A 14,800-nucleotide genomic window follows, 5' to 3' on the forward strand; every position below is an offset into this window, starting at 1 on the left:
ATCAAAGTTAAGATAATTTATGGAAACAATCCAAAGTTTCCAACATTTTATAATGTCCATTGTTAATAGAAATCATAGATCGAACTGGCTGGAAGATCATCTTCCAATCCTATGCACGAGGCAAGGTTCTCCACATATGAGATCACTACAGATTAAACCATATAAAACTATAACTCCCTCAGTGAGGTTCACTTCATTTCCTATATAGAAACAGTTCTAGTTTTAGCTTACCCCATAGCATTGTGCTAGAGAATAATGTTGCTGTGTCTAGTGTCATTCTGGCTTTGCTTTGACTACACCTTAGACCCCCTAAAAATCAGTTTGTTTCCAATTACTCAGACACAATAACCCAAAGAAAAATATATGCACACACAATTATCTGAAGATTTCTTTTATTCTAGTGAAAATCTTTTGTTTATATTTGAGCTACGTTCAGAAACGGGTGGTACAGTGGAAACAAGCTGGAAAATGGGAGTGCTTCTTTAAACTGAAAAGTCCAAAATCAGACTGAGGATTGAAAGCACCCCATCAGCAACCTGTGAATGCAGAGGGCTATGGAAATGTGGGAACTGAAGCAAATTATTTGTAGAGTGCAATTTAGAAGAGCACAAAGAGTGAGAGCATTAAAAAAAAAAAACTAAACATGATGAAAAGAAAAACACAGCACAGTGTCAAACTATATAGGGATCAGAGCCTTTCTGGCCCCAAATTATCTGCAAATATCAATGTGAGTGTTACTGTGAGCAAAGGACACCACCGACTTTCTCACATATCTCCATATCCCAAATATACATGTTTTCCAACTCCTGCGCCACATGTAAATATTTCAACAATGCATGTACTTCCTATCTGCATGTTTCTATACATCCATAATGCACCTTAAAGAGGACTGCCTAATATATGTCTGATCACCAGTATGTTCTCCAGATGCACATAGTTTTACTTATCACATGTATTAAAAAAGAAGAAGCAAATTTAGCTTTGTTTACATATTCCTCGCTGTCCCAGTCCTATTTCCTGCAGACACACATTCACATTTGCCCAGAGCATCCAAATGTTCTTACGACACCACCACACTGCATGGTTGCTACATTATATGCTTGGCACAAGTATCAACACATCCCTTCCCATCTGCGCGCGCGCGCGCACACACACACACACACACACACACACACACACACACACACACACACACATACCCCTACCTTTCTTCTCATACCATGGGCATTCACAACACTCCATGTGCTACAAACCTTCTTGGTATGATAAGGAGATAGCCCTCCCCTTTCTCTCCTTCCCAACTTTCACCAAATTTATGCTAGAAGGTCCTGGGAATGAATAAGTGTGTGAGACTCCCATGACACTGAGCGGAAAAGAGATCAAGACAGAACCAAGCTGTAAAGAGCTCTCTGAGAAAGGAATGTTTACAGAGCTAAGGAAGAGGCAGGTATTATACCAGTCCGGGCAGTGGAGATCCAACCCAAGGAGGTTCCTTTCTTGGACTGATCTTCTGATACTGCACCTGTTATGGGCGGAGAGTGGAGGGTTCATAGGTTAAGGAACAGGAAAGCTTGGTTCAGTCCAATTCCAAATCTGAGTCAGATGATAACCTCTCCTCAGCTATCTGATGAACAGCTTCATCCATAGAGGTTAAATTGAGAGAGGTTAAGTTGCCATCTGAACCCATCCCCATTGGTTGGATGACGTGCTGTCTGCAATGGAAAGAGGAAGAAACAGCAGAGTTATGATGGGAGAGGAAATCTTCCAAGAAAGCACCATCAAGGGAAGTCATATAGCAAGGCAAGAAATGTGTCCATTTTGAGATCTGTACTGCGTCTGCCTGCCTGCTACAAACTCTCTTAGTATGATAGCCCTCATTACATGAGATGGCATAAAAAGCCCACATCCAGAACATGCACACCAACACTCCTGAGGACTGCCTTTTGCCTGAGTACAGATATTGTTCCACTACCATTTCTGGGGACAGGGTTGACGTTTAAGGCTCTTGAGCTCTGTTCATCTACTTTACATATGCACTATCCAGAACTAGACCAATGGTTGAAAGCACTCCAGGGTCTTGGGCAGATGTTTCCCAACCTAACCTAACATCTTTTTCACTAGAGATGGCAGGAACTGAATAAGACTTTTATACTAGCAAAGCATGTGTTCTCTCACTAAGCTACGGCCACTTTTAAGGTTGACTGAAGCAGCTTATTTATGTATTTATTTATTTATTGTTAGATTTATATACCGCCTTTCATTAAAAACAATCCCAAGGCGGTTTACAAAAGTTAACACACATATAATAAAAATGAGTTAAAAGTGTTTAGCTAAAAATATAAAAACAGTCTGATATTAAAATATAAAATATACAACACAGAAAACTATACATGGATAAACACACACAGAAGCAGCAATAAAACAATCATGTAAAGGCCTGGATAAAAAGCCAAGATTTAACCAGCTTTCTAAAAACTGTGACGGAGTCCAAGGAGCGAACGGCCACTGGGAGAGCATTCCAAAGCCTGGGGGCAGCAACAGAGAGGGCCTTGTCCCGAGTGCACGACAACCTAGCCTCCCTCATTGTTGGCAACCGGAGCAGAGCCCCCTCAGATGATCTCGTCAAGCGGGCAGAAACCCTTAGGAGCAGGTGGTCCCTCAGGTATCCTGGGCCCAAACCGTTAAAGGCTTTAAAGGTCAAAACCAGCACCTTGAATTGGACCCGGAAACACACTGGTAACCAGTGCAGCTCTTACAAAATAGGTGTGATGTGATCACACCAGGCAGCTCCAGATAGAACCCTAGCTGCCGCATTTTGTACAAGCTGCAGTTTCCAGATATTCTTCAAGGGCAGCCCCACGTATCCATCGCTTTCACATCTTCTCCTAGCACCCTATTAATCCACCATCAGTTCTTCACAAGATCTGCTGAGCCTCAACATTTTGAATGTAAAAGAAGGCAAAACCAGTGGATGCAAGGCAAGGCAAAGTTGTTAAGTTAGTTTCCAAATTTGGAAACTATTTCAAGCACATATATCCTGATTTCCATTTATGTAGTGAATCACTTCCCCAGAAAACAACATTTATGGGAACCAATCTATGAGTTAATAAAGTTAGCTTGTATCCACTGGTCTTGCCTTCCCTCATTCCTCTGGGTGATGCAGCCCTCACTCTCACTGCATCGCTAGTAAAAGAGCACCCCTGCCATGCACCAAATACTAAACATCAGTCTTCTGAAACCCTTCCTGACAGACATCCTGTTAAAGCAGAAGGGTGTGATTTTGAGAAGCGTCTTTCAACTGCAGTGCCAGAGCAACACTAGAATCCGTCCTGGAGCTCCTCTTGCCTTCTGCTTCGGTATAGTCAGTGGCAGTGAGGCAGCAGTGGGGAAACAGTGGCAATGTAAGGATAGCACTTTGTCTAATACACACTAGAAACACAGGACACCTGCATTAATCAGGCTCCCTGATACCGTTTTCCTGCCCACCAAGAGGTCTTTTAAACTCTTCAGGTAGATCCTGGACTCCCGCTTGCACTGATTCTCAATGATGTATGAACAACTACTGTTGAGTGCATTCCAGCTGGGAAGGAAAATTGGCAGCATCAGCTGCCATCTGTCCTTGTAATAATACTTCCTACTAGCAGCCATCCAAGGACAATGAACTCTGTGGAGGTGGCAGCATTCAAATGCATGGGGAATGGATACAATGAGGGCAAACCCTCCCAGGAAGTGGACTCTGGGGTCTTTGGGTTTTATTTCTTACATTTCTATCCTGCAATCTCAGTCCAAAAACAGTTCTCAAAAGCTTAAGGGGAAAATCCTAAACTATTTTACTTATCAAAATCCAATTCTGCTGATTTCTTATCTTCCTAGAGGTCACTCCTAATTTATCCAAGGCGTGCATTTTCCAGCATAGGTTAAGCCAGAAGCCACAACACTGAGCTTGGATTGTCTCTCTCACTTTCTCTTCTCTCAAAAACCTAGGAATTTCTGCCTTGACCTTTTAAAATTTTATTTTTAAAATACATTTCTCGTGGTTGTGGGGGGAAACGTGAGGCTAGATGTGTGGCGTGTGCGATATAGCTCAGTCATTCTAGACATGTATATCCAGTAGGGTCACTCAGCACACAGCCCTGTAACTTCCTGTTGGCTGCCAGTCACTGTCTTGTTCTTATCTACTGTCCTCGCATGGGCCTCTTTGTCGTCTAACACTTTAGTGTCTACAGAATATTGTATGTGGGAAAATGATCAAAGATGTTATATGCTAAACTGTGGAAATCAATCCAGGTTTGCTTTTGTATTCTAGAATTACTCTCTGCAGGAATGAATGCAACGTGTGCGTGAGAGAGAGAGAGAGAGAGATTTGCATTGAGAAGTTACACCTCCCCTTAAGCCCCACTTCACACAAGGCTTCACGGAAGTAGAGGTGCTCTTACCCCTGAACTTCAGGGCCAAAGTCTAGGGCCTCCAAAGCCCTTGGGGGCCCCCAAATCTCGCCTGGCCAAGCATGATGGTGCTTAATTTGCGGGGCGGGGGGGGGGGGGGCTCCAAAGGCCTTTAGGTCCAGGCTTCAAAATTACCTAGGTGTGCCTCTGAACAGAAGCAGGAAGACTGGTTATACAGGGCGGCCATTGGCCTTCACTTCAATCGTTGATTAGTGTTTGCAACACCATCTGTGAGCACTGGGCTTTACTCTGGCCTTTCTGCTCTTGAATTTGGAAGTGATGGCTGCGCTGGACTCCTTGGACCACTCCCTTGATGGACTGGGATTCCGAAATAAGCTCGGACACTACTCCGCCAGGACTGTTGCTTTGCTCGCATACATTCATGCCAAGCATGTTCAGTATTGGCATAATAGGCTGAGTTGTTGGTCTCCATGAGGCTTGCCCCAGTTTGGGTCCCTCAGAAGTTGCGGGGGGTAAGTACGATGCTGGTCAGCTCTCACCCTTCTCCATCCTACTGGAGGTTCCAGCGGAGGTTCAAGGCCCCTCGAATCTGCCCTGGACCAATCAGTGGTTGGCTAGGGTGGTACATTAAAATGGGGTGCAGATGTCCGTCACCGGCACTGTGGGCCATCCTGCATTTAGTATTTGGTGCTCCTCCACTTCTGGACCCATTTTCCTTCAGAGTCAGGTTTGAAATCGATGCAAAAAAGAAGCACTTTGAGGCACGGGCATGGCAGCCATGTATAATGCAGCCCGTCCTGCCTTTCCTGTTGGTGCTCCTGAAGGGGTGTCTGAGTCTCTCAACTCTGAAGTATCATGGCGGCGAGATCCAGCAAGGGACAGTGAGGAGGGAACATCCATGTGGGATAGAGGGATCCATGCAGGAAAATCCATGTGGGATTTTTAAATTTGAATGTGTTTTAATCTATTATCTTTTATCTTTTTATGAATTTTAGATGTTTTATCCTATATAATAAAAGGCTAAGTGAGTGGCCATGGCTTTGGAACGTTGGGGATCTGCGTCCCTGCCTCCCTGGGCTGTTCTGGGCCTGCGCGAAGCGCAGGCCCAGAAGAGCCCAAGGGAGACAGGACCGCAGATACCAGTGTCCCACAGCCACGGACGGCCATTAGCCGGTGTGTGGCGGCGGGGGAAACTGGCCGAGGCGGCGGCAGAGCCGCCGCCTCGGCTATGAGCTGCAGCACGGCGATAGGAGGCCGAGGCAACCAGAAGCGGCCGCCCTGAAAAAGGCGAGGGCAATGGCGGTGGGGGAAGACCGAGACGGGGGACAGGGAAGCTGGGCGAGGTGGCGGTGAAGCCGCCAACGAGGCCCCCGCCCACTCACAGCCGCTGCCCCCAGCTGCTCACCCGCCCTCCCAGCTGCCCAAAATGAAGCTGGGCGAGGTGGCAGCGAAGCCGCCAACGAGGCCCCCGCCCGCTCACAGCCGCTGCCGCCGCCTGCTCACCCGCCCTCCCAGCTGCCCAAAATCACCTTCCTCGCTCCCCCCCAAAAAAGATTAAGGGCCAAAATGGCCCATGAGAAGGTCGCCGCCCCCGCCTATTGCCCTCCCGCCCACCCAGCTGCCGAAGACCACCTTACCCGCTCCAGCCCGAGGGAAAAGAGAGGAGCTCACGAGCAGAGCTCCTCTCTGTGCTAAGTCACTGCTCAAACTGCCGCTATGTACGCAAAGGACGCCTATTGCGTCCATTGCGACAGTATGGGCAGCAGCTTAACACAGAGAGTAGCTCTGTTCCCGAGTTCCTCTCTTCTCCTTCGGGCTGGAGCGGGTAAGGTGGGCTCCAGCAGCTGGGTGCACGGGAGGGCGATAGGCGGGGGCGGCGACCTTCTCATGGGCCATTTTGGCCGTTATTCATCCACACACACACACCCCCAAAAAGTAAAAGCAAAATAAGGGAGAAGAACAAAAACAGAGACAACAACAACAAAAAAAAAATAGGGAGAGAGAGGGGACAAGGGGGAAAAAAAGAGACAGAAAGAGAGAGAGAGAGAGAGAGACAGAAAAGACGGGATAGAAAGCTAGCGCCCGTTATCATAACGGGCTTAAAAATACTAGTATTTTATATTATGTTTTAATTCTGTACACTGCCTAGAGATTTCTATATTAGGCAGACTATAAAATAAATAAACAAACAAACAAATAAACAGTGGAGCAGATGGTGCAGCCGCTTGAAACCTGAACACGCTCCAGTTATTCGATCATAACGGTTGTTGGATTCCCCATAGGCCCTGCGCAGCGGTCGGGACCTAGCCTGGGCATTGTTTGCAACATGTTTGCCATAGCAAACCTGTGTTCCCTGACCGCTGAGGAGTCTCCTCCAAGTGGTCCAACTGAGCCTAGTTGATGGGGCCCAATGGTGGTTGGGGCTGTTTGTCATGCAGGATCCCCATTTGTGGGCTGCATGCTGTTTACCTAATGGCTCAGCAGGGAAATGACTAGCAAGTCAGAGGTTGCCGGTTTGAATCCAGCAGCGATATAGGAAAATGCTGAAAGGCATCATCTCAAAGTGCGTGGGAGAGGCCAATGGTAAACTCCTCCTGTATTCTACCAAAGACAACCACAGGGCTCTGTGGTCTCCAGGAGTCGACACCAACTTGACGGCACGCTTTACCTTTATGCTGTTTTCGCAGGTAGTCATTTGTTGGGGGCACAGTGAGGTAGGATGCGTTCGCTGGTATAAAGGCTTGTACGGTGCTGCTCCCTAGGGTTTGGGCTGCCTTTCTGGGCCTTGGCCTCATGCCTGGCCTCTGGGCTGCTAACCAACACTTGGCGGCATCTTTTCGTGCAGGGCTGCTTCACCATGATTTTTGGAAAACTGAGATTAGAGGCATGGGCATTCATGGTCTCCATTTTTTAGGTAGTTCACACTGAACACACTTGTTTTAACTTTTGTTTCTTTCCTTTTCAGACTGGTTCTGCAGTTCATCAGTTTTTTCTTTTCAGCCTCAATGCCTCTAGTTTTTATGTCTGTTTATATTTTACATTCCCAAATAGCCTGCATCAGTTCAACATACATATGGATTGTGGATTACGGCACCCCATTAAGCACATCACAGCACTGCAAAGACCCCCACCTCTGTTTCTGCCTGGGAGCAGACATTTACTGGGTGTGCCAAGTTGCAATGCGGTAGATGGATCTGCTGCCTGTGCTGGAAGCCTTGGTTTCCTGGCAGACACTACCTGGCCTGCTGCTACTGCACCCTGGAGAGAACAATCTTGCCTTTATACCCAGTCTTGAACTTTTGTCGCACATGGCCAGGGACCTGAACAAGATTGCCCCAAGACCTGCATTGGCTTCATGGAACTCCTGCCTCAACAGCAGTGACCAGGGGCACACAACTTGAGTGCCCTCAATTGATCCAGAAGAAAGATAATTTTTAAGAAGGAAAAACAGGTTGCTTACCTGTGAGCACAATTATCCACGATCCAGATGTATGTTGAACTGATGCGGGCTATTTGGGAATGTAAAATATAACTTATGATCTTTGTGAGGATCCATGGTCACTCACAGCTGGGTCTTTTGCACCTGTACAGAAAACCACAGGAGAATTTTTAGCTCTGATTAGGTGCACGCTGGCCCTTTAATGTGTGGTGATATCGGAGCCTTCAAAGGGTGCCTATAGTAGAGAGCCTCCCTCTTCGGTTCCTGAAAGGGCTGTTGCTGCAAAGAAAACTAACATCGTCCAGAGGAGGAGGAGGAGAAGACAGCAAGCATCACAGCAACGTAAACAGTATATATCAAAAGCAGAGGGGATGGCCGGGCGGGTGTTGTGAGTGACCATGGACCCTCACAGAGATCGTAAGTTACAGGTAAGCAACCTTTTTATCTCTGTAGGGATCCCTGGTCACTCACAACTGCGTGAGTGGCTAGCTCCCGTGTAAAAAAGGAGGTGGGTGCTAGCTGTTACAGTACTTTCTTTAAAACCGCCTGATCAAAATTGGCCTCTGAAGCAAATCATGCCTCACGGCATAGTGTTGGACAAAGGGCAGATCCGAGGATGAGGTAGCAGCCTTGCAGATGTCCAGCATGCTGATGCCCAACAGCTGATACCCTGTTCTTATGACCTTGTGAGTTTAGGGCCCCACAGCCATGCATGGAAGCATCGGTAGTAACCAAAACCATTTGTTTTAACAATAGAAAAGGCGTCCCTTGTGTCAGGGAGTCTGGCTGAGACCACCACAGTATGTCCTGCAGGATATATATTGGGACAACTAACCACTTGTTTTGGCTGTCCAGAGTCAGCCGGCAGATAGACAGCAGCCAGAATTGTAACCTACTCATCCTGAGATGTGCATTTTCCACTGTTGTTGTACAAGAAGCCATCAGGCCCAACAAGCATTGGATGGAATGAACTGGTTGCCTGGGGGCAGATTGGAAGGCAACCACCATGGTGGAAATGGCCTGTATGTGTTCTGCAGGAAAGTACGCATGTTTTTTGGCCACATCCAGGACCACCCCAATGTACTGGAGAGTCCTTTGTGGGGTGTGTGTGTCGAGATCAATTTTTTCAGATTGACAGTGATCCCTAGGTCAGCCAGAAGAGAGAGAGTAAGTTGCAAGTTGAACTGCAAAGTCAACCTTGTAAAAAGCCAGTCATCCAGGCAGGGGAAGACTGATACACTCTGAACACACAGGTAAGCAACGACAGCTGCCATACACTTTGTAAAGACCCTAGGGGGGAGGGGTACAGAGCCTAAAAGGGAGTACCTTAGACTGATAGGCCTGGGTGCCTAAACAGAAGCGCAAGAATTGGCAGTGTCTAGGGCATATAGATATGTGAAAATAAGCATCCTTGAGGTCCAAAGATGCAAACACTCCTCCCATAGGAGCAGCAAAATCGTTTGAAGAGAAATCATACAACATTTAGAGCGTTGAACAAATTTGTTCAGTTCTTTTAAGTCCAGGAGGGGGCGGAGGCCACTATCATGCAAAGGGACCTGGAATTATCTTGAATAGAACCCAGTGTGCATGGATGAAGATGGAACTGGTTCTATGGCATCCTTCTGAAGCAGCAAATCCACTTCCTCTTCAAGGATAGGAGTTGTGTGGGCATATTTTATGCCCGCGTGGGTGGGAAGGGAATCAAATTCAATGGCATTGCCGCCATGCACTATGCATAACACCCAGGTGTCTGTTAAATGACACCAAGCAGATAGGTAAGGGGCAAGGTGGATTCAGCTGAAGAGAGAGGTAGAGGCACTTCTAGGACCAAAGCATTAAAAGGACTGCTTCAGCTGCTCTCAGGCCTTTGCTTTCTGCAGACTTTTCTGACGCTGGTGGTAAGGGTGCCTGGAGTACTGCCTAGAACCACCTCGGTAAGAGCCTCTTCCTTGGGAAGGGCGAGGCTGGAATCTTTGCTTAAAGGAAGGCCGATACCTTTGGTGGTAGGAAGACGATGGTTGCGATTGTGCGAAAGTCTTTGCTGTAAAACGTGACTTCTTCAAACTCTCCATGGTATCATCCGTATCACTAGAAAACAATCCTTCCCCATCAAAAGGGGAGATTTTCTATCTTGTCTTTCATCCCTGGTTCCAATGATGTACAGCAGAGCTAGGCATGGCGGCACAGAGCAATAGACCCAGCCAACATCTTTGATTCAGTTTCAGTAAGGTGTTTAGCTGTACTCAGCTGTTGCCGCGTGAGGCCTGCCGGCTTCAAAAGGCTAGCTAGAAATTTTCCCTTGAACAGCTCAGGAAAGGAGGCTGCTTCCTCCTTCATGTTGTCCCATAAGGACTGCTGGAATTTGGCCATACAGGCCAGATAGTTAGCCACTTTGAGGGAGAGGCAGCCCGAGGAGTAGAACCGTTGAGAGCTATTGAGTCCATCTCCCAACCTTCCTTATCCACTGGGGCCAAGTCTTTACATTTGAATGGAGCACACAGTCAACCATGAGTGAGTTTGGTGCTGGGTGCTTAAACAGGAAGGGACAGGAAACTCTCTGAATACAGTATAAGTTCTCCAGTTTTTTGCATGGCAACATGGCAGTCACTGGCACAGAACAGGTGGTCATAGCAGCTGCCACTAAAAAGGACAACATTGTGAGAGCCGTGGGATGTGTCACAGAGGAAGCTGACAAGTAACTATACACCGGATTAATTACTGTAACTTCCAGTGGTGGAGTTTCTAGGCCTAAGGCCTCAGTCAACTCTCGGATCTGGGCAAGGTAGGATTTAGTCTCCTCCGATGGGCAGTCGGAAGGCCTATTGCCTATGTTATCAGGTGAAGTTCCCACATGTACTTCATATATGTGTCAGATACAACTCCGGGTCAGAGCTATATGAAGATTCGTCATCCAAATCTGGATCCAGGGGCAGAGGATCAGCAGGCGTGGGAAGCAACTGTGTAGATGGCTGCTCTGAGACCAACAGCAGAAGCACCAGGTCAGGAAGTACAGGTGGAGGAGAAGATATCGGCCAAGCAGGTACACATGGATGTTCAGGAGCCAGCAAGACCGGTTGTACTGGCGTAGGTGGCGGAGCCCTTGGCATTGGCATATAAGGCCTAGAGGTAACCGGTGGAATGGCCAGCACATTAAACTGATCCACAGGAGGAGCATGCAGTAGATCTGGTAGAACCCCTCTATGCCACATAGTTTCCCAAAGTTTATATTCTTCAAAGTCATAAGGAAGGGCTGGAGAGCTATAAAGAGAACAAGGATGAAAATGTTCCCTGAGCCTAAGGTGAAGCGAGTCAAAAGCCCCTGGGAAGCCATAGTAATACAGAGGGTCACAGCAGGTACACAAAGTCGAAAAATGTAGCTGTTCCCTAAAGGGTAATGCCAATGAGCATTGTGGTGTTGCAAAGGGCAGGATACCTGTGGGAACTGGCCTGGGAGAATCAGGGTCTTCCACATCCAAGCCTTGCAAAAGGGTAAACCCTTGAAAAGTAGATCCTGAGAGGGTTGAGTTTGCAGAATACAACAGACTCTCGAGTTCCTGTAGCTTTAGAACTTGGAGTGCTGGAGACTCTAAAGAGGGTGTTGCTGGGGTCTCTGGCGACTGCGCTGGTGTAGTCATGTGGGAAATAACTATTGGTGACGACAATGCCATATGAATTGGTGAGAGGTGATGAGATGAAAGCTGAAGTTGTGCCAGCAGCGGTATCAATGCTGACAATGTCAAGTACAAGAACTGGTGCTGAAACAACTTGTATAATCAGCATCCTCGGTGTCGAGCGCCCTTGAGTTGAGAGTGGATCCTCCGACACCGAGGTATCCGACACCGAACACTCCGGCGCCAAGATCCAACTGACGACAAGGTCACTGTGGTGGAGGGTCTTGATGTCGATGATGTTGAAGCCGGACATGGAGAGCAAGATGTCTGAGGCTGTGCCGATGACGGTGAAGGTGTCTTCGCCGGTACTGAGGTCAAGTCCTTCGGCGCCAATCCAGACGCTGAGGCAGACATCACCGTCGCCAGCTTTGCCTTGCCCAAAGACCTTGTGCAGCTATGTTACTCCTTCTTCTCGTGGGGCTCCAAGGATGCAGAATGAGCACAATTGTGCCTATGCCTATGCTTTTCCTGCCCTCTTTCCAACCGTTTCTTGAAAGAGGCAGTTGATGTCGAAGGCATGGACATCAAGGGCACGGGCGCTGAGATAGACGCCGAGGGCACCGACCTGCCAAGTGGTGAAGGCGGGCTTGGTCTCAGCGTCCTCAGTCAGAGTATGTTCTCATACAGGGATGCCTTTAATCGCAATTCAGTACTCAGTTGTGTTTTCTTTTTGAAAGAAAGACATGCTGCACAAACACTGGTGTTATGAGAATTCCCCAAACAAATTAGGCAATCCAAACGCCCATCAGAGGAGGGCATGGTGCCCTTAAAAGTTGAGCAGTGCGTGAAACTTTTAGGAGTAGACATAGTGTAGCCAGAAAGCAGTCTGAGGTCAGTCCACAAATCAGCAAGAAAAGCCAAAGCAGAGGGGGTAGCAAAGCCAAGTTCAGAAACCGTCCGAGTCGAAAAACCAAGTCAGAAACAGTCCAAGACAAACCAAAAACCAATCAGAAAGAACAATCTCCAATCTCTTAAAGAACTGAGAGAAACTGGAGTAGATCCTCCCGAGGCAGCGCAAGCAGCAGACAGGAAGGAACTGAAGAGAGAGGTGCGCTACTGCTGGTACTATAGGTACCCTTTGAAGGCTCCGATATCACTATGCCTTAAAGGGCCAGCATGCGCCTAAACAAAGCCAAGCATTCCTCCATGGCTTTCTGTGCAGGTGCAGAAGACCCAGTTGTGAGTGACCATGGATCCCTACAGAGATCAGGATTTCCGTGCTGTCCAGCACAAATATTTTGGATCAGATGACATTGGGTTGTTGTCTGTGGGTGGCAAAGCCTACATTGGGGGCTTGGAGGAGGGCACCACTGGCGCTCTTAGTGGGCAGTCTGAGTGGCGAGTCAGGCATGCCTGACTGTGGTGGTGCAAGCTGGAAAACAGACGGGGTTTAAGTCAGAGAGTGAACTGTTGATCAGACTTTAGATGGTTTTTAAAAATTAATTAGTGAGTGCCTGCTTTAGCTTAATAGCTTGGCATAATCAGTTCACAATCATGGCCTAGGCTAAGAGGAGGGAGGGGCAGCCAAGGGACCGGACTTGCTTGTTTTCATAACACGGCATTACCTCTGGCCCCACTCTCACCCTTCCCAGAAGTACATTTGGTCACATGGTTGGGTAGGGACAGCATCCACAATATTGTTTGGATTACACAAATTATGCTCCCCAGATTCCTTTCAACACATCAGCCACCTTGACATAATTTGATTGTTATGAAAATTTTAATAAAGTCAGCCAGGACATTGCCCAAGCCCATTTTACCCATATTTCTGTGTCTGGACTCATTTCCTCCATGTAATAGATTTCAACATCCATTTTTTGATGTTCGTGAGAGAACATCACCAAATGATGGAAATCCAAATAAGCCCCCACGGCCTTTTGTAAATCTGTTGTTACTGTTTTGTTGGCATATTTTCCTTGGAAAAACTGTCCTATTGCTTTGGTGGTATTAGCTGCCCTGATGATGGAGCAGAAAAGCAGAACATAAACAACAAACAAAAGGAGTGATGCCATCAAGCGTGCCATGATATGCCTGCTATATGCATGCCATGCATAATATCATGATATGTGTGCCATGATGTACCTCACGCTTTAGACTCTTTCAAAAACCTTGTTCTATTATATTCCTACTCAGTGATTACAAAAATAATAGCTCATTGGGAAAAATCTAGTTGTTCTATCCACATTAATTCTGGAATTCCAGACCTTTCAATCACAACTGTTTTAAGCACATTCCCCCAATCCACTTCCCCATAATCTCTCATGTAGTACCTGGACAGTTTGTCAAACATGTTCACCAGTTTCATTGCTTCAACCTCCTTCTGCTCATCAGTCATCCCCTCCATTGGGTTGGGAAGTTTTTCCTCCACACGACCAGTTATAGGGTTAATGCTGAATGGATAAGCCCCCCCAAAAAACAGAAAGAAAGTGATAAAGGCAGCAGAAGCATGTTCACTTAAAAGAAGGCAGAGACTGTAACCTCAGAAATCATGGGAGAATAAGCTTGACTGTTGGCATCACCAGGGATGTAGCCAACATTCTTCGCATTAGACCACAGTGTTCTGTCTACAACTTCCTCACAACTGAAATATTGAAAACAGCACAGAGGATCTGATAGGAAAAATGGCGATTCTCCTACTTATATATGTATGCCAAATTCTCCTGATTGGAGATAGATAGATAGATAGATAGATAGATAGATAGATAGATAGATAGATAGATAGATAGATAGATAGAAACACAGAAGCCCTCAGAAATGTCCCCATTAATCCTGAAACTAATAGAAGTGACTATGGGTGAATTATGAAAAAACTTCACAATCCCATCTCAAGGTTCGTTTCTCCCTTCTCCCATGTTTCTTTTTCTGCACATGGCACCAGATTTTCGGGATGTTTATGGGTGCAACTGCACAAATATAGCATTTATTTAAAGGGAGGAAAAGCCTGCAAGTCCAGGTTGATGAATAGGAGAGGGAGAGAGAGCCCAACCGCAGGGTGGGGATGCCTGATAATGGAAGAGTGGGTGGGACAAAAGCCAGGAAGAGAGAGTGCTGTCCAGACCAACTACAGGAAAATCAATACCCCGCAATAACATACATGCTTTTGCATAACTAAGCCCCCACTCCCATCAATGGAGTACTAAGCAATGGAACAAGGTGCCACTCCTTTGTAAAATTCTCTGTAGCAGATCACCAAAAAAACCTACTGGTATGAACAGACATCACGTTCCCAGTTGCAACAGTGAAGACAAGCTAGCAGGCAGTGAGTGAGGCTGTTAGACAAGAAA

At 46.9% G+C, this 14,800-nt stretch overlaps 1 protein-coding gene across 4 annotated transcripts in view; it reads right to left on the bottom strand.

Annotated features, from left to right (window-relative positions):
• Window positions 1-375: 375 nt before the first annotated feature.
• Window positions 376-14,800, bottom strand: part of RIC8A (RIC8 guanine nucleotide exchange factor A) — a 46,496-nt gene continuing 32,071 nt past the window's right edge. For 3 of the 4 annotated variants that reach the window (XM_053279140.1, XM_053279150.1, XM_053279169.1), the window contains 2 exons: window positions 13,787-13,923; window positions 376-1,712 (listed from right to left, as the gene is read on the bottom strand). In XM_053279140.1, the coding sequence (XP_053135115.1) occupies window positions 1,577-1,712; window positions 13,787-13,923 (273 nt within the window). In that variant the 3' untranslated portion in view covers window positions 376-1,576. The remainder of the gene's footprint in view (window positions 1,713-13,786; window positions 13,924-14,800) is intronic. The other variant, XM_053279161.1, reaches the window with a different exon arrangement.

Source organism: Hemicordylus capensis, chromosome 1 (genome assembly GCF_027244095.1).
Source record: "Hemicordylus capensis ecotype Gifberg chromosome 1, rHemCap1.1.pri, whole genome shotgun sequence".
NCBI lineage: Eukaryota > Metazoa > Chordata > Lepidosauria > Squamata > Cordylidae > Hemicordylus > Hemicordylus capensis.